General features: G+C 48.5%; 1 protein-coding gene across 2 annotated transcripts in view; it reads right to left on the reverse strand.

Moving 5' to 3' along the window:
* tcn2 (transcobalamin II) overlaps positions 1–15773 on the reverse strand; it is a 55834-nt gene extending 40061 nt beyond the window's left edge. The window contains exons 1-2 of one of the 2 annotated variants that reach the window (XM_038792255.1): positions 15628–15773; positions 7568–7643 (exon numbers count right to left, since the gene is read on the reverse strand). In XM_038792255.1, coding sequence (XP_038648183.1) covers positions 7568–7625 — 58 coding nt within the window. In that variant the 5' untranslated portion in view covers positions 7626–7643; positions 15628–15773. Of the gene's footprint in view, positions 1–7567; positions 7644–15427 lie in introns of both variants that reach the window. The other variant, XM_038792266.1, reaches the window with a different exon arrangement.
* Positions 15774–24873: the final 9100 nt, after the last annotated feature.

The following is a 24873-nucleotide window of genomic DNA, read 5'->3' on the forward strand; positions in this document are numbered from 1 at the left end:
CGGCGGGAGAATTGAAAAACCTGCGGGAGCGGAAACGCCGCTTCCCGCCTATTCTCCGGCCCTGCGTGGGGTCGGAGAATTTCGCCCCATAATTGAGACTTAAAAAAACAAACTAAAATGTGATTAAAAGGGTCAATGAAGCACCCCAGACCTGCTGTACCCAGCGGGCATGGAAGGCCTCAATGGTGCCCGTGGAGACTGCATGCTCCCTTTCCAGGGACACGAGGTTGCGATTGTAGCCGAGGTAAAGGGCAGATAGTCAGGTTGGATGACCCTCCCCCTCGGTCGCCTGCTGCCTGGACCTGTTTATGGCAAGTTTGGCCAGTACCAGATTTATGAGGAGGTCCTCCTCCCTCCAGCCCCTCTCCGGACTGGTGCCTGTAAATTAGGAGCGTTGCGCTAAAGTACAATCAGAATTTTAACAAAAAGTTTTCAAGAAACTGAAAAGGCATTGCAGCCTAAAGCAACTTGCTGGGCCACAGAATCCAAAAGGCCACACAAAAGGCAGGCATCTTGGGAGTCCGTGAACTGATGCAGTCTACGGTTGCATAGGACTGCTGCATGCAACACCCTTCATCCAAGGTCCCCGAATTGAAGGGGGAAGATTCTCTGTAGAGGAACCTCCAGTGGGGCCTCCGTCTTGGACAGCAACCAGGCACGCCAAGACTGGTCCGACTGACTGGCAAGGGCAAGGAAGTGAAGGGTGTGCAGCAGCAGCCCTTACAGGAAGCCCCTCCATGCAGTGTGAAAGGGCATGGAAAATTGCAAGTTATTGTTGAGTATTCCATGCGAAAGCAACAGAAATCTTGCATTTTTATAAGCCCTTGGGTAAAAGAATCCCAAACAGTTTCACAGAAATGTTATCAAAACAAAGTGCAACAGCAAGCCACGCAAGGTGATATCAGGACATGTGACTGAAAGATTTGATCAAAGAGGTAGATTTTAAGACATATCTTAATGGTGGAAAGGGGCAGAGAGCTCAGGGATGAAATTCCACATTTTAAGGCCTATGCATGCAATGGCGAAGTGATGATAACCAGGGATGCACTTTAAGCGGCCAGAATTGGAAGATCACAGAAGGCTGTGACATGGAGGGATTTATAACAAACCCTAGCAAATATAGACTAACACTCAAAATATTCAGCGTGTAATCTCCCAGTTACTTTTTTTTTTTAAATTTAGAAGTACCCAATTAACTTTTTCCAATTAAGGGGCAATTTAGCGTGGCCAATCCACCTAACATGCACATCTTTGGGCTGTGGGGGCGAAACCCACGCAAACACGGGGAGAATGTGCAAATTCCACACGGACAGTGACCCAGAGCCGGGGTCGAACGTGGCACCTCAGCGCCGTGAGGCAGCAAGGCTAACCCACTGCGCCATCGTGCTGCCCCTATCTCACAGTTACATACATAAATAATCCCCCATTTATAATTACACAATACAATGTGTTGTAAAACTTCCAGAAAATTATGCTAGACTTTGAAGCAGTTTGTTTCCCTGGCCTGTGGAGTTATATGTCAAGCTCAGCAGAAAGTGAATGTTGAAGTCAGCAAATTTATAATAGCCTTTGGTCAAAACTCAAGGTCGCAGCAGAGTGGAAATCTTTCCGCTCCCCCACCTCTTGTGAGCAAAACATCTGACAAGTGGATTATTATTCCTTTTAAACGGAAAACACTTTATAATGTGAAATATCACTTAGCAGTCTCTCTCCTTGCTTCCCTTAATTACTGTGAGAGAGAATGAAGATAAATACTTTCAAAGCGTGGCAATTCATATACGTAAAATTAGGAAGAACATTGGAAAGTTTAGTAAAAATCAAACAAAAGTATTTTTATTTCAACTAACATTTTATTTCCCATCTCAACCTCAAGTGTTGGGAAAAAGAGGAGACGCAGATTCGGGGGCGGCGGGAGGGGACAAGAGGGAGTAGAAAACAAGAAAAAAAAGAGGGAGGGGGAGAAATAGAAAGAGCAGCCTATGGGCAAATATTGATATGTCAAGATATCATCTGTTATACAGCCAACTCCCCCCTTCCCCCAATTCTTTTTATTCTCCCATGGGATGTGGAACTCGTTGCCAAGGCCAGTAATTGTTTCCTATCCCTAATTTCCCTTTGAATGGAATGTCTCGCTTTCAGAGAGGGCATTTAAAAGTCAGCTACATTGCTGTGCAACTGGAGTCACATGTAGGCAGACAAGGTAAGGACACCGGATTTCCTTCCCAAAAGGACATTGGTGAAACAGATGGATTTTTACAACAATGGTTTCATGGTCATCATTAGAATTTCAGATTATTATTGGATTCAATTCAACTTCCACTTACTGCTACAGAGGGATTCAAACCCGGGTGCCCAGATCATTAGACTGGGTCCCCGGATTACTAGTTCAGTGACATTCCCACTATGCCATCAACTTCCTTAAAAAGCCCAATAACACCCTAGGACCTTCCACCTTAAAGCTGAGAAACTGTGTGGATGCAGATTGGATCCCAATAGGAGCATAAGTCAGAGTGGGAAATACAAAGTAAAACAGTTTTTGTGAAACACATGCCTTAGGGGTGAGGCCATACGACCATAAGGAATAGGAACAGGAGTAGGCCGTTCGGCCCCTCAATCCTGCTTCGCCATTCAATAGGATCATGGCCGATACAATATTCCTCATGCCCACTTCGCTGCCCTTTGCCCATAACCCTCGATTCCCTTACTGATCAAGAATCTATCTAAACAAACGTAAGGACTCTGCGGCAAGGAGTTCCAAAGACTCGCAACCCTCAGATTCCTTCTCACCTCAATTGGCCATGGTGACTTTTAATAAAACAGTGTGCAGCAGCCATGTGTTCTGAAGCAAGTGCAAGAAATTGAAATACTGCTGCTCAGTTTGAGAAGATGCTACCATACTGGAATTAAATTTGTACGTCAATGGAATCAGTGCCTGATCAGAAGGACAGGTCTCCCGGGTCCAATTAAAGAGCTATAGTATATACCTTTCTATAATAGGGACACTGATGGTCAGAATTCTCCCCTCCTATATCCTAAACTCAGTATTGATGACAAGACCTCTTCTATATTTGCACTACCAGAGCCAGGATATAGAACAGTTATTGCACTTTTTTTTTAACATTCCATCCTATGGAAATTACACTGTGTTACGTCTACTGAGATGTCTATTTCGGGCCTACATGGTCACAGCCTTTCAACGGGTTTTGCCCCGTTGAGTAGTGGGAGAGTAAATGGGAGGGCGAGTTGGGTCCCATTCTTGTTTTGTTTTTTTAAATTGGGTACTCTAAATTTATTTTCTTTTTCTTATTTTTTTTTTAAATTTAGAATGCCCATCTTACTTTTTCCAATTAAGGGGAAATTTAGCGGGGCCAATCCAACTAACCTGCACATCTTTGGGTTGTGGGGGCGAAACCCTAACAAACACGAGCAGAATGTGCAAACTCCACATGGACAGTGACCCAGAGCCGGGGTCGAACCTGGGACCTTGGCGCCGTGAGACAGAAATGCTAACCACTGTGCCACCGGGCTGCCGGGTCCCATTCTTTTGTTTTTAGAAAATACTTTATTGAAGCGTTTGTAATTTTCCCGGGTCCCATTCTTAATGGTGAGATATAGAGTGAGGCCCTTCATAGGGTCAACTCCATGTCTTCATGTGCTCGGCTGAACCTGATTCAGTTTAAGGTACTGCATAGGACACACTTGACCAGGGCAAGGATCAACTTCATAGAATTTACACTGCAGAAGGAGGCTATTCGGCTCATCGAGTCTGCATCGGCCCTTGGACCTCACCCTCCACCCTATCCCCGTAACCCCACCCAACCTTTTTGGACACCAAGAGCAATTTAGCATGGCCAATCCACCTAACCTGCACATCTTTGGATTGTGGGAGGAAATCGGAGCACCCGGAGGAAATCCACGCAGACACGGGGAGAATGTGCAAACTCTGCACAGTCACCCAAGGCCGGAATTGAACCTGGGACCCTGGAGCGGTGAAGCTAACCACTGTGCTACCGTGCCGCTCTACCATGAACCGGTTCTTCTCTGGTATTGAGGATAGGTCAGAGCACTGTTCTCTTGGGTTGGCTAACCATTCACATATGTTCTGGTCCTGCCCCAAACCTATAGGTTTCTGGGCTTCATTCTTTAACAGCATGTCAGAGATACTTCACATAGATTTGGATCCGCGTGCGCTGGTGGCCATTTTCAGGTTGTCGGATTCGCCGGTGGTACAGTCTGGGGTCCTTGCCTTTGCCTCATTGATAGCTCGGAGGCAAATATTGCTTGATTAGAGGTCTCCCACTTCATCTCGTCCTTCGCTTGGCTGGGTGACTTAACGCCATTCAGTTCAACATCGGGCATTGGGGGGTCTCGGGGGGGGGGGGGTGTTCTAGATAGACCTCAGGTTCTAGATAGTCCCACAATTGGAGAACATTTAGACTACGTTTAATTATCAATCTCTGTTAGCATTTATATACCTCAATCAGATCCCCTCTCATCCTTCTAAACTCCAGTGAGTATAAGCCCAAACTGTTTAATCTCTCCTCATACGGCAACCCTTTAGCCCCAAAATCAATCTGGTGAACCTCCTCTGAACTGTCTCCAATGCCAGCACATTCTTCCTCAAATAAAGAGACCAAAACTGGACACAATACTCCAGATATAGTCTCACCAACACCCTATACAATTGCAACAGCGCTTCTCTACTTTTATACTCCAGTCTTTTTGCAACAAATGCTAACATTCCATTTGCCTTTTTAATGATATGCTGTCCCTGCAAACCGTCTTTCTGCAATTCATGAACAAAGGCACCCAGATCCCTCTGCCCAGGCGCATTTTGAATCTGCTTTCCAATAATTTGGCTCTATTTTTACGGCTAAAATGGATAACCCCACAATGATCTACATTAAACTCCATCTGCCAAATTTTGGTCCATTCTCCTAGCCTATCTATATCCGACTGTAAAATCTTTAACTCCTCTTCACTGCCTGCTTTCCCACCTAATTTAGTATCAAATAGCAAATTTTGCTATGTTACACTCTGTCCCTGCTTGCAGATCATTTATATAGATTGTAAACAGTTGAGGCCCAAGGACTGACCCTTGTGGCATCCCGCTAGTTATAGTTCATCAGCTAGAGAAGGACCCATTTATCCTGACCCTCTGCTTTCTGTCAGTCAGCCAATCCTCAATCCAATCTAGTACTATACCCCAATCCCCTACTCAACTTCTGGATCAGTCTATTATGCAGCACCTTGTCAAACACTTTCTGGAAGTCTAGATATACCATATCCACAGGTACCCCATTATCCACCTTGCTGGTTACGCACTGAAAGAACTCAAGCAAGTTTGTCAAGCGTGACTTATCCTTCATAAACCCATGCTGACAATGATGGATTGAGCTTTGTCTTTCCAAATGTTCAGTCATCTCCTCCTTAATGATTGATTCCAGCAACCACCCACCACAGAGGTCAATCTAACCGGTCTATAGTTTCCTATTTTTTGCTCTTGCCCTTTTTGAATAGGGGCATCACATTAGCTTCTTTCCAATCCACCAGGACCCTTCCAGAATCCAGAGAATTCTGAATTATCATAACCAATGCTTCCAGGGGCAGCACAGTGGCACTGTGGTTAGCATTGCTGCCTCATGACGCTGAGGTCCCAAGTTCAATCCTGGCTCTGGGTCACTGTCCTTGTGGAGTTTGCACATTCTCCCCGTGTTTGTGTGGATTTCGCCCCCACAACCCAAAGATGTGCAGGGTAGGTGGATTTGCCATGCTAAATTGCCCCTTAATTGGAAAAAATTAATTGGGTACTCTAATTTTTTTTTTTTTTAAAACAATGCATCCATTATCTCTGCAGCCACCTCCCTTAATACCCTAGGCAGCGGACCATCAGGTCCCAGAGACTTATCTGCCTTTAATCCTATCAGTTTATTCAATACCGTCTCCCTAGTGGTGTTTATTGCACCAAGTTCCTGTGCATTAACTGTAGTTTTTGAATTTATTTTCTTATCTTCTACCGTGAAAACGGAGGCAAAATATTGGTTCAGAGTTGTTGGAGAGGTTCTAAGATGGCAACCATTTTTTTGAAGGAGTTATTCACTGTCAGAGCGGCACGGTCGCACAGTGGTTAGCATTGCTGCCTCACGGGACTGAGGACCCGGGTTTGATCCCGGCCCCGGGTCACTGTCTGTATGGAGTTTCCATATTCTCCCTATGTCTGTGTGGGTCTCACACCCACCCCCCGCAAACCCAAAGATGTGCAGGGTAGGTGGATTGGCCATGCTAAATTGCCCCTTAATTGAAAAAAAATTAATTCCTCATTTATTTTGAAAAAAGGAGTTAGTCACCATCAGCTATGAGGGGATTTAGATTAGTTTTTGCATTTAAGTTAATTAGGTGTTGTGTGTTGTTTCCCCTTTTTTGATTGTGATGTTTTGCTTTTATTTTCCTGTCTGATTGTTTTGGGTTGTATTGACTATTATGAAAAACTTTTTAATAAAGGTATATTTTTTTTAAAAGCCTATTGAGTAAAACAGCCAACAAGGATTATTACGCAAGGTCTGAGCTCAGAGACTGACCATGAAAATATTCGAATTAGAGTGACATAGGAAGATAGGAAAAGATGTAGGCCATTCGGCACTGTTCTTCCATTCAATAAGATCACGGCTGATCGGATTATGGCTTTAACTCCACTTTCCGGTCTGTCTCCCATAATCCTTCACTCCCCAAGTCTTCCAAAAATCTTGCAAACTCAGCCTTCTGGAGAAGAGAATTTTGCACACTAAATACTCAGAGAGAGAAAATTCTCCTCATCACCGTCTTAAAAAGGCGACCCTTTTATTTTCTAAACTGTTCCCCCTAGTTCTGGTCTCCTTCACAAAAGGAAATATCTTCCCAGTAAGTCCAACTTATCAAATTCGCTCAGAATCTTATTTGTTTCAGTCAGATCACCTCTTATTCTTCTAAACTCCAATGGGATAAAGGCCCAACCTGTTCAACCTTTCTCCATCCAAGGAATGAGTCAAGCAAACACTTTCTGAACTGCTTCTAATGTAATAATATCATTTCTCACATAAGGCGACCTACACTCTTCACAATATTCCGGATGTGGTCTCACCAAGGCTCTGTACAGCTGCAGTAAAACGTGCCCACTTTTATACTCAATTCCTCTTGCAATAAAGGGCAGCATTCCATGTATCTCCTTTTTTTTTTATAAATTTAGTGTACCCAATTCATTTTTTATTACAATTAAGGGGCAATTTAGTGTGGCCAATCCACCCAGCCTGCACATCTTTGGGTTGTGGGGGTGAAACCCTCGCAAACACGGGGAGAATGTGCAAACTCCACACAGACAGTGACCCAGAGCCAGGTTCGAACCTGGGACCTTGGCGCTGTGAGGTATCAGGGCTAACCCACTGCGTCACCTTGCTGCCCAACCATTTACCTTCTTAATAACTTGCTGAACCTGCACCAACTGTTGGTGATTTGTGGACCCAGATCCCTCTGTACCACTGCATTCTGCAATCACTCTCGTGTACTCATTTTGTATTCTTCCCATCATACTTACTGACTGTGAGGAAGAGAGCCTGCATGCAGGATATCAACAGCAACCATCTGGGCTGCATAATGTTCAGGAAAAATACCTGTTTCAGAAAACACAGAAAGAGAAATCACTTAAAGATGGATAAGTTTTCCATTGATAAACAAGAAACGAAATAGATAAAAGGGACCATTATTGACCATTCACTTAAAATACCTAGTCATTAGGGAACTATCGTTGACAAGGCTGATTATCCACCAGAAACTGCCTCAAGAGGATTTTATTGCTGGTTAAAATAGGCTATTTCTGATGTAGTTTCTAGCATTTAGAAATGCATGTTTAGTTCTGGTAATCCTTGCTTCAAGACTAACAGATTGAACATTGGAGAGCAGTCAGAGAACAGCACCAGAATAATTAGATCTCCAAGAAGGGATTCATAATAATTGAAATTGTGATATGCTATTGTTTATTGAAGACAAGGGAAGATCATAAAATTGTTTTTAATTGTTGGAATTATGCAATCAGCTGAAAGGCAATTCTGTTCATTATTCTCAGTACAATACCTGGATTACTAGCAGAGTTACAGAGCTTGCAAATCACGAGCATAGTTACAGCACTTGCAATCACATTTTATTGAAGGCCTCCCCCACCCTCCCACATGCTGACAACTCAATACTCCTCAAAGAAGTCAATAAACAACTTCCACCTCAGGATGAACCCCTCTTCCACTCCACATATAGCAAACTCAACTTTGTTCAGATGCAGAAATTCTACCATGTCACTCACCCATACCTTGGACATGCCCAGAAAGGACCCTAGCCTGCAGAATATCAAACGTATTTCCCTTTGGTAGCTGATACGTCTCCTTGGGTTCCTCTGGGCCCGCAAACGTTTCTCCCATTAAAAAATTCCGAAAGTATTCTATCCCCATCTGCTACCAGTCCCGGAACCTCACATCCAACCCCACCCCGCAGGCACAAACCTATGACTGTTGCAAAGCAGCGCCCACAGCGACATACCCTCCAATCCAAAGTGCTGCCTACACTGATTCTAAACTCTCAATGCCGATACCACCACCGGGTCCGTGGAGTACCGAACCAGGGAGAATGGGAGGGGCGCCAACAACAATGACCCCAAGCTGGCGCCCGACACCATCGCCACCATCTGCCACCAAACCGACCCCGCCCCACCACCCATTTCCTAACCATTACGATGCAAAACCAGCTGAACACTCCTCATCGATCCGTCTCCAGAAACAACCCCCTCGACCGCAGGGCCTTCCCCGCCGACACAAACCTGGAGATCAGCTCATTCACCTTTCCAAAGAAGGACTTCGGAACAAAAATGGGGAGGTTCTGAAATATGAACAGAAATTGGGCAGCACCGTCATTTTCACTGTCTGCACCTGCACCCACCAAAGACAAAGACAGCACATCCCACCTCCTGAAATCCACCTTCATTCCTTCCACCAGTCACGTCAACTTCAGTTTATGCATCTGAGCCCAACTCTGCATCACCTGCATCCCAAGATAGCAAACGCTCACCCACACTATCCAAAACGGCAATTCCCCCGCCTCCTCTCCAGTCCCCTACCATTAATTGGGAACGCGCACTTTTCCCCATATTCAATTTATACCTCGAAAAGCAGCCTAACTGACCCAGGATCCCCATGATCCTATCAAAACTACCAACCGGGTCTGAAATGTACAACAGGTGGTCATATGCATACAGAGAAACTCTGTGCTTGACCCCACACCGCTCAATCCCTCTCTACCCCATCGACGCCTTAACATTGCCAACTGTTCTATCACTAGGGCAAAAAGCAGCAGGGAGAGTGGGCACCCTTCCCTCATCTCCCGGTGCAGTCCAAAGCAATCTTGTTTGTCCGAACACTGACCTTAGGCGCCTTGTACAGCACCCGGCCGGGTCTTTATCCTTCTTTAAAGTGAACGATACAGAAGCCTGTAACAGCATCAAATCCACACAGTCCAATCACCTCCCTCAACCCAATTGGGGCCTCCAATCCCTGCACCTTCCCCTCCTCAACTCTCAGGAACTCCACCCCGTCCAAGAACTGTCTCATTCCTTCATCCCCCAGCGGAAGCTCCGACTCATACAACCTCCGATAGAAGGCCTCAAAAGTCCAATTCACCCCCTCCGGCTCCGATACCACCATGCCCCTCTCATTCTGCACCCTCCTGATCTCTATCACCGTTGTCTACTTCCTCAACTGGTGCGCAAGCATCCTACTCGCTTTCTCCCCATACTCATCAGTCATCCCTATGGCTCTCCGTAACTGCTTTACCGCTTTGCCAGGGGATGCCAGCCTAAACTCCACATTGAGCCTCCTCTAGCACCATTGAATATCTCCGGTCCACCCTCAGGGCGTCCTCAACCAACCTCAGCATCTCCACCCATTCCGCTCTCTCTGTGCGCCCAAATTCATATGAATTCACCCCTTACCACCGTTTTCAGCACCTCCCACATGTGTAAGCTGTGAACTTCCCTGAATTATTCAGCTCCACATACTTTTGAATGGCCGCCCTCACCCTCCCACATACTCCCTGGTGCACCAGTAATCCCACATCTAACCTCCATTACAGCCACTGAGCCTCCCCCTGTACCATCCGCAGATCCACCCAGCGCGGCACGTGGTCAGAGACCACAATCGCCGAAACTCAGATCCAACCACCGCTGCCAGCTGCACCTTGTCTAACACAAAGAAATCAATCCAGGAGTACACCCAGTGCAGGGTGAAAAATACAAAAAATGCTTTACCTTGGTCTCTCAAACTGCCACAGGTCTGCTCCTATCCCCCCACCTCCCCTCGCCCCCCACAAACCTGATCAACTCCTTTGCCATAACCAAAACCTTCAGGGACCTAGGACATGACCGGTCCAACCTAGGATCCAGAACCATGTTGAAATCCCCCCCATAACCAGTCGGTGCATGTCCAGGTACGGAATCGTACCTAAGATGTGCCTCAGAAAATACACGTCATCCCAATTTGGGATATAAACAATCACGGGTACCAAAGACGTTCCCTCTAACTTCCCACTAACCATCACAAACCTACCCACAGGATCGGATACAATGCTGCCGACCTAAAAAAAGGCCACCCTCTTGTTAACCAGCACTACCACACACCTCATCTTCATATCCAACTCCGTGTGGAACACCTGCCACACCCAACCCTTCCTCAGCAGTGTCTGGTCCCCCAGATTCAGATGTGTCTCCTGAAGAACGTGGGTTTCCTCCGGGTGCTCCGGTTTCCTCCCACAGTCCACAGTCCCGCACCAGCCTCCCCGAACAGGCGCCGGAATGTGGCGACTAGGGGCTTTTCACAGTAACTTAATTGAAGCCTACTCGTGACAATAAGCCATTTTCATTTCAATTTCAGATGTGCAGGTTAGGTGGATTGGCCATGCTAAATTGTCCCTTCGTATACAAAGGTTAGGTGGGATGGTCTTTCGAAGAGCCTCCTTCTGCGCTGTAGGGATAGTATGATTCTATGAAACACGACATCCGCCTTCAAACTCCTTCAATGTGCGAATACCTGTGACTGTTTCACTGGAGCATTTAAACCCGTACATTCCATGCAATCAACCCGGTCGGGAGCTCCCTGTTCCCCTCCCTTGCCGGTCAGCCATACCCTTTTCCTGTGCCTGCTCCCGCAGTCCACGCCTCAATCTCCCTTGGGCCCTCCCCAAGATGTCCACTGCCATCCCCACAATCAATTTATGCCACATCCCCCCATAACCAAAAACAAAGCAAGCCTTCTCCAGCCGACACCCTACTTCACTCCTGTTAACTAGCCACCCACCCAGCCACCCTCTGACGACCCCCCTTCCCCATAACAGGCCCGCACCCACATCTCCCCACACAGAAAGAAAGCACACTCACCCACTCCACATGCATATTCATTGAATACACCAATCTCCCCGTCATGGGCACTCACATTCCCCACTTTAACATCTCCGAAAGTCAGTGCCCTCACACACCTCCCAACCCATGGTCTCTCATAAACCTACTCACCTCCGCTGGCATACCAAAATAAAACTCCCGATTCTGGTGTGACCCACAGACGAGCAGAATACAACAGCCCAAACTTCACCCCTTCCATGTCGAGGGCAACCTTAATCCAATTATAACTGGCCCGCCACTTGGCCAACTCCGCACCCAGGTCCTGGTAGATTCTCAGCACATTTCTTGCCCACATTCACTTTATCGTTTGCTTTGCCCATTTCATTATCTTCTCCTCATTGATAAAGCAATGCAGCCTCACCACCATCGCCTTTGGTCTCCTCCTCAGTGCCCTGTGTGCTCGATCCACCTCGGGTGACGAAACCCCCCACCAACTTCTCAAGCATATTCGCCACATACTTTGCAGCCTGCATTCCTTCAATCCCTCAGGCAACCAAACGATCCAGAGATTCTGCCTCCTAGAGTGGTTCTCGAGGTCCTGCACCTTCCCTCCCAAACTTTTACGGCTCTCTGCAACTAGCATCATCTCTGCCTCCAACAAGGCCAGCCGGTCCTCATGCTCGCCCATTGACTCCTCCATTTTCTGGAGCGCTAGACCCTGCACCTGCAGCCTCTACTCCATACTCTCGATAGCCGCCCTAAGCGGCTCCACCACCTTCGCCAGGTCCTTCGAGTCCTCCTTCCTCTGTTACTTGAACTTAAAGAGTTCAAAAAGTTCATAAGCTGTTCAGTCAACCAATGGGTGGACAATGACTCCCCAGCACCCTCTGCCATCTTTTCCTGTGTCGCACCTCGAATATGCTCACGGTCAAGCTGCTGCATGTTTCTTGTTACACTCCTCGTCTGGTAAGCCATAAACCGGCCCCACCAGTGGAATATTGCAATCCCTCAGTGCTCATGCACCTCACACCAGCAAACAGCCCCTAAATCAGGTGGGGGAAGGACCAAAAAATTCCACCACGAGCAGGAGCCACCAAATGTGCGACCACTCACTCCATGGCCGCCACCGGACGTCCGATGCTCGCGATCAGAGTTACGATGCTCGCGATCACGAGCAGAGTTACGATGCTCGCGATCACGATCAGAGTTACGATGCTCGCGATCACGAGCAGAGTTACGATGCTCGCGATCACGAGCAGAGTTACGATGCTCGCGATCACGAGCAGAGTTACGATGCTCGCGATCACGAGCAGAGTTACGATGCTCGCGATCACGAGCAGAGTTACGATGCTCGCGATCACGAGCAGAGTTACGATGCTCGCGATCACGAGCAGAGTTACGATGCTCGCGATCACGAGCAGAGTTACGATGCTCGCGATCACGAGCAGAGTTACGATGCTCGCAATCACGAGCAGAGTTACGATGCTCGCGATCACGAGCAGAGTTACGATGCTCGCAATCACGAGCAGAGTTACGATGCTCGCGATCACGAGCAGAGTTACGATGCTCGCAATCACGAGCAGAGTTACGATGCTCGCAATCACGAGCAGAGTTACGATGCTCGCAATCACGAGCAGAGTTACGATGCTCGCAATCACGAGCAGAGTTACGATGCTCGCAATCACGAGCAGAGTTACGATGCTCGCAATCACGAGCAGAGTTACGATGCTCGCATCACGAGCAGAGTTACGATGCTCGCAATCACGAGCAGAGTTACGATGCTCGCAATCACGAGCAGAGTTACGATGCTCGCAATCACGAGCAGAGTTACGATGCTCGCAATCACGAGCAGAGTTACGATGCTCGCAATCACGAGCAGAGTTACGATGCTCGCAATCACGAGCAGAGTTACGATGCTCGCAATCACGAGCAGAGTTACGATGCTCGCAATCACGAGCAGAGTTACGATGCTAACAATCACGAGCAGAGTTACGATGCTAACAATCACGAGCAGATTTAGGATACCGACACAAGGCAGAGGAATTGGGACTGACCTATTAGTGTGATCGAAAATTCAGTTGCAAAAAAAATCTCCAAGGACAAAAATAACTAATGCAAGACCAATAATTCTAATTGCATTTTGAACATTAATGACAAATTATAATTATTCAAAACACCAACACTGTAATATGTGAACACAAAATAGATTTATTCAATAACCTCACATTAACTAGGTTCTTCCAGCTAACAGCCAAAATTCAGTCACTTTCCCACCTTTAGTCATCTGATCCCACCCACTGTTTATACCCGATTGAACTCTGGCTTCTTGTTTCAGTAGAAATACAGCAATCAGGCAACACATGACCACCAGGATTGGAATCCGGTATTAGTGCGGTGTTTACTTCTCACCTCTTTGTGGTAATTGCACAAAACACACTTGAACCAGTTTGTGAAGATCTTAAGTGTAAGGAGCACAACATCAAAACCCCAAGATCCAAATCATTAGGAAAATAAATGGACAGCAATACCAATTCATCATTATTTTCTCCTGACTGGCATATGGGGTGGAAGCCTGTGGTAATCTGAACTTTAGGCGATGGTGTAAAATAAGTGATGCTGATTCGCACCTCACCCCACCATCATCTTTGTTGTGCTATGATTGTGTTCACACTCGTACTCCCCTCCCACACTAAGATAAAAGCAAATTACTGCGGATGCTGGAATCTGAAACAGAAACAGAAAATGCTGGACAACCTCAGCAGGTCTGACAGCATCTGTGGAAAGAGAAAGGAGCTAACGTTTCGAGTCTCGATGACTCTTTGTCAAAGTTGACAAGATGCTGTCAGACCTGCTGAGATTGTCCAGTGTTTTCTATCCCCTCCCACACTAGTTCTCCCCCCTCCCCTCAAATGGCACAGTGCAAATTGTACATAGTGAGAGGGCAGCACAGACTGAACTCTAAGGCAGTATCTACAGGATACCTGAAAATTATGCCAGGGGCACTCCCACATCATCCCCACTTCATTTCAAGTAGAGTTAACAATACTGATCAGAGCAGAAGACCAGAAGGGAAGTTGTGCCTGTTCCGCCGTTGAGCATGATCACGGCTGATCTTGGGCTTCAACTCCACTCCTCATATTCCTCAATTCCCTGAGACACAGAAATTCTGCCTGTTGCAGTCTGTCCACAGCCCTCTGGGGTAGAGAATTCCAACAATTCACAACCCTTTGACTGAAGAGATCTCTCCTCATCTCCGTTGTAGAGTCACTGTGACACAGGATGGGTCATTCGGCCCATCGATTCCATGCCAGAGTATTTCGGACACCTAAACATTCTGACCCTTATCCCACAATGGTGACCCTTGTTCTAGATTTCCCAACGAGCGCCTCAGACTCCACCCTGTCAAGCCTCTTCATAATCTTGAATGTTTCGTTGAGTCTTCCGAACTACAGAGAATGTAAACCCAATTTACTCAACCTCTGATGACACGACAAACCTCTCAGTAGCAGGTCCCTAATCAAACAATCTGTAATGTGGATGATTTAGTCGTTTATAAGGACAGGGGCATTTACTAAAGATAGCATTGTCCTACCAGGAAATAACTGTGGGTAACCCTGTCCTGCCCTCAAGTCAACATTTATGGCTGAAAATCTTCTGAGTTCAACTGCAAGCTCTCAGCTCCATTTGGATAATTTTCCATTGTCAAACTACATTGGCTTTCTTAATTAAAAAAAAGGGAATGTGAAACTCGAATTAAAGATATAAAGCAAATTCTACGTCCCAAGAGTTTAAATTCAATTCATGCTCCTGTTGTTGACGTTAAACCTCCGCACTCTGGGGCTATCGCTGCACTAAAGGCGCGATTACAGCCAGGAAGGAAGATATTCGATTTTAAATATCTGAGGGCTGGGAAAAAACGAGTTAAAGAGCTGATATGAACCCATTGAAAAGATATAGTTCACTATTTCTGCTGTGAAAGCTTTCTCCACCACGATCCTGGATCTAGAAAGTTATCCAACTCACTAATTCACAAATCAGCCTGCAGCCAGACCACAGGAATCGGAGCCCGGACCGGAGAGGAGACAGGAAGCCGGAATACAGCACTGATCCCCGGCTGCCCAAAGCTGCTTGTGAACGGGAAGGATCACCGACCGTCCAGCAATGGGCAACCGACGCAGCACCGTACCTGTACCCGAAAGCAAAAAAGTCAATCAATACCCTACCAGCCAGCGGTCAAGACACGATGGGCCGAATGGCCTCTTTCTGTGCTGGAAGACAGAGTATGAAATGGTGCGTTTCTGTCTGGTTCCCAATCGGTATCATGTGAGCTCTCAGCTGATCGCAGCCCAGACAAGTGGGGGATGGGGCTTTGCTGTTGATTCCGCAACAATAATCCGCTATCCGCACTGACCTGCAGAGTTTGTGTCAATAGGAGTTTAAAGTACACGGAGTTTCCAACCTGCAATATTAAATTGTATCCACGGCTTTGCACACACTTGTAATGTGTTTTATTATTCAGTCATAGGATGTGGGTGTTGCTGACAAGGACGGTATTTATTGCCCTTAAGACTCAACAATCTCAACAATAGTGCTGTAGGTCTGAAGTCTCCGTTTCTTTTTTAATATTCTTTTATGGGACACCTTAAGAATCAACCACATTCTGTGGGTCTGGAATCAGGACCTCCCCGTGAACCTGGGCCTGGCGAGACTTTAACAGGTCCAGGCAGCGGGCGATCGAGGGGTCGTCCGACTAGACCAGGGGTGGGCAAACTTTTCCGTGCAAGGGCCGCATTCAGAAATTCACAATTCACAAAGGGCCGCATAGTATATTAAGTAAAATAATTACTTCACCCGGTTATGATTCTGGGCGCCTCATATAGAACATAGAACAGTACAGCACAGAACAGGCCCTTCGGCCCTCGATGTTGTGCCGAGCAATGATCACCCTACTCAAGTCAACGTATCCACCCTATACCAGTAAGTAACCCAACAGCCCCCCCCCCCCCCCATTAACCTTTAAAAAAAAATTAAAAAAAAAAAAAAACATTTTAAAAATGTGTTTCTTTTAATGACTTGGTGGGCCGCATAAAGACCTTTGGCGGACCGCATGCGGGTCGGGTGTCGCTGGAGAGTGAGCATGCGGTATCCACGGCGCAACTGAAGCTTCCCTGCTCGGTGGGCACTTCAGGGGTTGGATTGTTTTATTTACCCTTCTCTGCACATTTTGATTTGTTGTTCTCAAGTTTCTGTTTCTCTTTTGTTATTTTTGGGCTAAGTTCCTACTGGGAGCGGCCCCCTTTTAATTTGTCCCTTGGTTAATATCTGGAGTTTTTTTAAATTTAGAGTACCCAATTCATTTTTTTCAATTAAGGGGCAATTTAGCATGGCCAATCCACCCACCCTGCACATCTTTTGAGTTGTGGGTGCGAAACCTACACAAACACGGGAAGAATGTGTAAGCTCCACACGGATAGTGACCCAGAGCCGGGATCAAACCTGGGACTTCGGCGCCGTGAGGCAGCCGTGCTAACTACTGCACCACCATGCTGCCCCAATTCTGTTCATCTATTTAGTTGATGAACCCAAAACCATCATGTGGGTCTGGAGTCACATGTAGGCCTGGTGAGAATGGTGGATGTGGTAGTCATTATTAGGAGTATTACGGTACCTAGATTGGAGGTACCTGATGCTGTAAGATCATTGGCGTTGGAGGTACCTGATTCTGTAAGATGATTGGTGAAGCCTGCCTGCTGGTTCCGCCCAGTGAGGCGGAGTATAAGAGTCTGTGTTTCCCTAGCTGCTGCATTCTGTACCTGCGCTGCTGGGGAAACATCTAGTTCAATAAAGCCTTCAATTGTCCTACAATCTCGCTTCGGGAGTTATTGATCGTGCATCAATTTATTGAACTAGATTTGAAGAATGAGGCTCCGCATCAAGCCAGAGTGTCTGCAATTTAGCCCCCACGAGGCAAACTCAGCGGCGACCTTTAAACACCAGCTGGCATGTTTCAACGGATACATCAGGACGGCCACAACTACACCCACGGAGGACCGGAAACTGCAAGTTCTCCACTCAAGGGTGCGCCCAGAAATCTACACGCTCATCGAAGACGCGGACGGTTTCGAGGCTGCGATGGCCCTGTTGAAAGGACACTACATCCGCCCAGTAAATCAGGTTTACGCCCGACATCTTCCAGCTACCAGACGACAAATTCCGGGGGTATCGCTAGACGAATTCTACTGCTGCTGGTACTAGGTAGGAACTGTGACTGTACGCATGTTTCAGCCAACGACCACACCAAACTTTTAATCCGGGACGCCTTCGTTGCAGGTATGCTGTGCTCTCAGATCCGCCAGCAGCTGCTGGAAAAAGAGACGTTAAGTCTCAAGGAGACACGGGCCCTCGTAAGCTCCTTAGACGTAGCCTCCCGCAACATCCGGGCGTATGTCCCGGACCGCGGGGCAGCCCCATGGGCAGCGTGGACCCCTCCGGCAGCCAATTCCGACGCATCCCCCAACCCCCCACAAGCGTGTGCCGCGTGGCTGCCAGACAACCCCGGGGGCCCCGATGTTATTTTTGTGAGCAAGAAAAGCACCCCCGGCAACGCTGCCCGACCCACTCTGCAACTTGCAAGGGCTGTGGAAAAAAGGAGCATTTTGTGGCGGTATGCCAGGCCCGGGTGGTTGCCGCTGTCTCCGGGGGCGAACTGGGACTGCTGCCATTACTCTCATCGCAGGCCACGTGCGGCCTATGAGCGCCGCCAACTTCGATCCCGCGAGCCACGTGCGGACCCTGGGCGCCGCCATCTTGTTCCCCAGAGACCATGTGCGATTCATGGGTGCTGCCATCTTCCCCCCCCCCCCGGCCATGTGCGACCTGTGGGCGCCGTCATCTTGGCTGGAGTCTCAAGACCCCGATTCGGATGACCGCACACCGCCCGAGAATCCCACCAGCTTCTGCCATGACTCGCCTCGGTGACTCTGGACCAGTCTCGGCCCTGAACTCTTCGACCACTATGACGACTGTACTCATCAATGGACACAAGACATCCTGCCTGTACGACTCCAGGAGCACAGAGAGCTTTATACACCCCAACACGGTAAGGCGCTGCTCCCTCACAATACACCCAGTTAACCAGAGAATCTCCCTGGCCTCCGGGTCTCACTCTGTAGAGATCAAGGGGTACTGCATAGCTAACCTCACTGTCCAGGGAAGAGAATTTAAGAATTGCCAACTCTACATCCTCCCTCACCTCTGCGCTGCCACACTCCTGGGATTGGACTTCCAATGTAACATCCAGAGCTTAACCTTTAAATTTGGCGGCCCAAAACCCCCCTCACTGTCTGCAGTCTCGCAACCCTCAAGGTTAACCCGCCTTCCCTCTTTGCAAACCTCATCCCTGATTGCAAACCCGTCGCCACCAGGAGCAGACAGTACAGTGCCCAGGACCGGACCTTCATTAGGTTGGAAGTTCAGTGGTTACTGAAGGAAGGCATTATCGAGGCTAGCAACAACCCATGGAGAGCTCAAGTAGTGGTTGTAAAGACCGGGGAGAAGCACAGGATGGTCATCGATTATAGTCCGACCATCAACAGGTATATGCAGCTCGACGCGTACCCTCTCCCCCGCGTATCTGATTTGGTCAGTCAGATTGCACAATACAAGGTCTTTTCGACGGTGGACCTCAAATCCGCCTACCACCAGCTCCCCATTCGCCCGGATGACTGCATTCGCAGCAGATGGGTGGCTCTACCACTTCCTAAGGGTTCCGTTCGGTGTCACAAATGGGGTCTCGGTCTTCCAACGGGAGATGGACCGAATGGTTGGCCGGTACGGTTTGCGGGCCACGATTCCATACCTCGGCAATGTCACCATCTGCGGCCACGACCAACAGGACCACGACACCAACCTCCACAAATTTCTCCATACCGCCAGTCTCCTTAACCTGACCTATAACAAGGAGAAATGCGTATTCAGCACCGATCGTCAGGCCATCCTCGGCTACGTAGTGCACGATGGAGTCATAGGCCCGGACCCCGAACGCATGTGCCCCCTCATGGAGTTCCCCCTCCCACACTGCTCCAAGGCCCTGAAACGTTGCCTGGGTTTTTTTTCATATTATGCCCAGTGGGTCCCCAATTATGCAGACAAGACCCGCCCACTAATCCAATCCACGGTCTTCCCCCTGTCGGCAGAGACCCGCCAGGCCTTCAGTCACATAAAGGCAGACATCGCAAAGGCCACGATGCACGCAATCGTGAATCCCTTCCCTTCCAAGTCGAGAGTGACGCATCCAACGTAGCTCTGGCGGCCACACTCAACCAAGTGGGCAGGCCCGTGGCCTTCTTCTCACGCACCCTCCATGCCTCCGAAATCCGCTATTCCTCCGTTGAAAAGGAGGCCCAGGCCATAGTAGAAGCTGTGCGGCATTGGAGGCATTACCTGGCTGGCAGGAGATTCACGCTCCTCACTGACCAACGGTCGGTAGCTTTCATGTTCGATTATGCACAGCGGGGCAAGATAAAGAACGATAAGATCTTACGGTGGAGGATCGAGCTCTCCACCTACAACTACGAGATCTTGTATCGTCCCGGGAAGCTAAACGAGCCTCCTGATGAACCGACTCCGGACTCTTTACGATGACCTCTGCCACCCGGGGGTCACTCGTTTCTTCCATTTTATCAAAACCCTCAACCTGCCCTACTCCATCGAGGAGGTCAGGACCGTCACCAGGAACTGCCAAATCTGCGCGGAGTGCAAGCCGTACTTCTACCGGCCAGAGAAAGCGCACCTGGTGAAGGCTTCCCGCCCCTTTGAACGCCTCAGCTTGGACTTCAAAGGGCCCCTTCCCTCCACCGACCGCAACGCGTACTTCCTGAACGTGATTAATGAGTACTCCCGGTTCCCGTTCGCCATCCCCTGTCCTGACATGACCGCTGCCACTATCATTAAAGCCCGCCACAGCATCTTTACTCTGTTCGGTTTCCCCGCCTATGTCCACAGTGATAGGGGTTCCTCCTTCATAAATTCCTGCTCAGCAAGGGCATTGCCTCAAGCAGGACGACCAGTTATAACCCCCGGGGAAACGGGCAGGTGGAGAGGGAGAATGGAACGGTCTGGAAGGTCCTACTGGCCCAACGGTTCAGGAATCTCCCAGTCTCCTACTGGCAGGAGGTCCTCCCTGATGCACTCCACTCCATTCGATCATTACTGTGTACCACGACGAACAAAAGACCTCTTGAACGTCTCCTTGTCTTCCCTAGGAAGTCCTCCGGGACCTCGCTGCCAACCTGGCCGGCAGCTCCTGGACCTATTCTGCTCCGCAAACATGTGCAGGCGCACAAGTCGGACCCGCTGGTTGAGAGGGTACACCTCCTTCATGCTAACTCTCAGTACGCCTATGTGGCATACCCCGACGGCCGGCAGGATATGGTCTCCCTCCGGGACCTGGCGCCCGCTGGATCCCCACCCACACCCCCCTCACCAACCCCACCCATCCTCCCACCGGCACACCCCACGGCTGCCGCCTTCCCAGGGGGGTTGGTCCTTCCACTGGTCTCACCCAGGGGTGATGAAGCTGAAGAAGCCACGCTCCCGGAGTTACGGATGCCCGAGCCGGCGCCTGCATCACCGTCGAATCTGCGACCATCACAGAGGACCACCAGGGCCCCCGATCGACTAATAGCTTCATTATGAAATGTACCTGTAAATAAATACCTGTAAAAAGTTGTGTGACATGTAAAAGGCAAAACACTGGACCACCGACGGGTACCAAAACTGGGCCTCCCACCTGGAATGACCTGTCCTCTCTTTGCTCTGACCGCTGACTCTTCTGGGAGGCTTGATGTCCCTCCACCCTCCCACCAAACTTGGAAATACAAGGTCCAATTGGGTTTTCGACTTACACCCCATGAGCAACTCAGCTCCTGCAACCTCTGTGGTAGAATGAGGTTGTACAACAGCTAAACATTAGCCAACCTCTGCCAAAGTGGTTTACCTGACTGCTTTTTCATGGTGTTCTTGAAAATGTGAATGGCCCACTCTGCCAGATCGTTCGAGGCTGGATGATAGGGGGCTATCCTTGTGTGTCGTTTGCCATTGACTCTCACAAAATGCTGGAAGTCATTGCGGGGTGCCATTGTCTGAAATGATTGCCCATGAATGCCAAACACACAGCGCAAAGCCGCGACCATGGCCACCGAGGTGATGGTCCCCATCTCCTGAACTGATGACCAGTACGAGTAGGCATCTAATAGCACAAAAAACATCTTACCTAAAAATGGGCCCACATATTCCACATGGACCCTGGTGCACGGGCTACCTGGCCATGCTCAAGAGTGAAGTGTGGCATAAGGAGACAAAGATTGCAGCATTTGGCAAGTGTGGCACAAGCTCTTCAATGGCCTTGTCTAATCCTGGCCACCAGACATAGCTGTGGTGTACAATATTTTTATTTTTGTCTGCCCTGCGTGCTGCTGTGTAGCTCTTGGAAGAGGAGCCCCCTTACCTGAGGTGGGACAACCACATGATCCCCAGAGAATCACACTGTTTTCACATGTCAACTCGTCTTGACGAGTGAAGTAGGCCCTCAGCAGTTTAGCTTTCTCGTTTCGCCAGCCAGACTGTATCATTTGTTTGACTTTGAAAGAATAGGTTCTCTGAGTCCAGTTGTGGATGCATGCACCCCGTGGACACTGGCAGGGTGTCTCGGATGTTTAGAGCTAGAATGATATCCTGGGGGACTGGTGGTGGCAGAATGCTCCTGGGTCGGGCCGGCGACTTAACACATCCCCATTAGCAATTTGTGTCCCAGTTTGGTGTTGAAAAGCATGGTTGTAAACGGTCAACAGCAGAGCCCAAAGCTGCACCTGAGGTGATGGGCGGTATGGGCTTATCTTCCCTTAACAGGCCAAACAAATGTTCCAAACTCAGCGCTCAGCAAGCTGGTGAAGCCTGGCGATGAACGTTTGGACAGATTCTTCATAGTCCCTCACTGCAGAGTTGAACTTATAACATTGGAGGATAATCGAGGGCCTAGGGTTTCAATTTCACTATCTGGTCAAAGGTCTTCGAATCGGGTGCCTCCAAGGACGTGAGGTTCCAAATCAAATTGTAGGCCTGGGTCCAGCAAACTGTCAGAAGTGTCACCTTCTGCTTGTCCTGACCTGAGATCTAGTGCATGATAAAAAAGAAACAGAGTTGTTTGATGTACTGACTCCATGACAAAACTCCTTGGGCAAATGGGTCTAGTTTCCCAATGATAGGCATTTCCACTCATGGTTTAAATTATTTTTTTTAAAATATCAAAACTTTGCAGAACAATATAAAAACAATAGTAACCAAAACGATAACACCACCAAGACAGATAACCCACACTGCCCACCGTGTCTGTGACAGTAGCCCCTATCTTTCCCTACCTTTCTTTGAGAAGGTGACCAAACAGGTGGATGAGGGTAAAGCAGTTGATGTGGTGTATATGGATTTCAGTAAAGCATTTGATAAGGTTCCCCACGGTAGGCTATTGCAGAAAATACAGAGGCATGGGATTCAGGGTGATTTAGGAGTTTGGATCAGAAATTGGCTAGCTGGAAGAAGACAAAGGGTGGTGGTTGATGGGAAATGTTCAGCCTGGAGTCCAGTTACTAGTGGTGTACCACAAGGATCTGTTTTGGGGCCGCTGCTGTTTGTCATTTTTATAAATGACCTGGAGGAAGGTGTAGAAGGATGGGTGAGTAAATATGCAGATGACACTAAAGTCGGTGGAGTTGTGGACAATGCGGAAGGCTGTTACAAGTTACAGAGGAACATAGATAAGCTGCAGAGCTGAGCTGACAGGTGGCAAATGGAGTTTAATGCAGAAAAGTGTGAGGTGATTCATTTTGGAAGGAATAACAGGAAGACAGAGTACGGGGCTAATGGTAAGATTCTTGGTAGTGTGGATGAGCAGAGAGATCTCGGTGTCCATGTACATAGATCCTTGAAAGTTGCCACCCAGGTTGAGAGGGTTTTTAAGAAGGCGTACGGTGTGTTAGCTTTTATTGGTAGAGGAATTGAGTTTCGGAGCCATGAGGTCATGTTGCAGTTGTACAAAACTCTGCTGTGGCCGCATTTGGAGTATTGCGTGCAGTTCTGGTCGCCACATTATAGGAAGGATGTGGAAGCATTGGAAAGGGTGCAGAGGAGATTTACCAGGATGTTGCCTCGTATGGAGGGAAGATCTTATGAGGAAAGGCTGAGGGACTTGAGGCTGTTTTTGTTAGAGAGAAGGTTAAGAGGTGACTTAATTGAAGCATACAAGATGATCAGAGGATTAGATAGGGTGGACAGTGAGAGCCTTTTTCCTCAGATGGTGATGTCTAGCACGAGGGACATAGCTTTAAATTGAGGGGAGATAGATATAGGAAAGATGTCAGAGGTAGGTACTTTACTCAGAGAGTAGTAAGGGCATGGAATGCCCTGCCTACAACAGTAGTGGACTCGCCAACACTAAACGCATTCAAATGGTCATTGGATATGCATATGGACGATAAGGGAATAGTGTAGATGGGCTTTAGAGGGGTTTCACAGGTCGGCGCAAGATCGAGGGCCGAAGGGCCTGTACTGCGCTGTAATGTTCTATGTTCTTATTTGCATTAATGTGTCTCAGAGTTTTTTTTAAAGGTGTTCTTATTGGAACTTTTACCTTTCATCAATAAGAATTATACACAACCTTTCATACATATTTCCAGTTATTGCCAGGATTCTCTATATTGTTCCGATTATGCTGGGGTGGGAGGTCCTGTTCCACCCCCCCCCCCCCCCCCCCCCCCCCCGAGTTCTCGAGGGAGATTAGGATGGTCTGCCTTCCTGGTTTGACACGTGTGGGAGGGATCCGTGCCCCCTCCTGCAAGTGGCCTTCCTCCCCATTTCTTCTCTGCTTACGCGAGGTCCCGTTTATCCAGGCGGTGCTCACTGCCCCACCCTTCCTACCCACCCACCCCTCCTTTTCTATCTGCCGCTCCCCCCACCTAATTGGTTGCAAATAGGTCTGCGAAGAGATTTGTTAACTTCTTCCACGTTTCGTGGAATTTCTCCTCACCCCTTTATCAAGAATTTTATATTTTCTAGTTTCAGGAACTCGGCCAGGTATGAGAGCCACTCCAAGGCCCTGGGTGGCGCTGTCGACTTCCAGCTAGCAGACATCTCTGCCTGGCAATCAGTGAGGCAAACACCAGGGCGTATGCCCCCTTCCCTGTCCAGAGCTCTGGATGCTCTTGACACCTCGAAGACCACCACAGATTGGCACGGCTCCACCTTGACCCCCACAACCCTGGACATGGCCTTGAAAAAGGCTGTCCAGAACCCCAAGTCTGGGACAGGAGCAGAACATGTGGATGTGGTTGGTCGAGCCCCCCTGACGCTCCTGACACTTATCTTCCACCTCCGGAAAGAACCCACTCATGCTCATGAATATGTTTTGTGTGCAGGGG

Source organism: Scyliorhinus canicula, chromosome 1 (genome assembly GCF_902713615.1).
Source record: "Scyliorhinus canicula chromosome 1, sScyCan1.1, whole genome shotgun sequence".
NCBI lineage: Eukaryota > Metazoa > Chordata > Chondrichthyes > Carcharhiniformes > Scyliorhinidae > Scyliorhinus > Scyliorhinus canicula.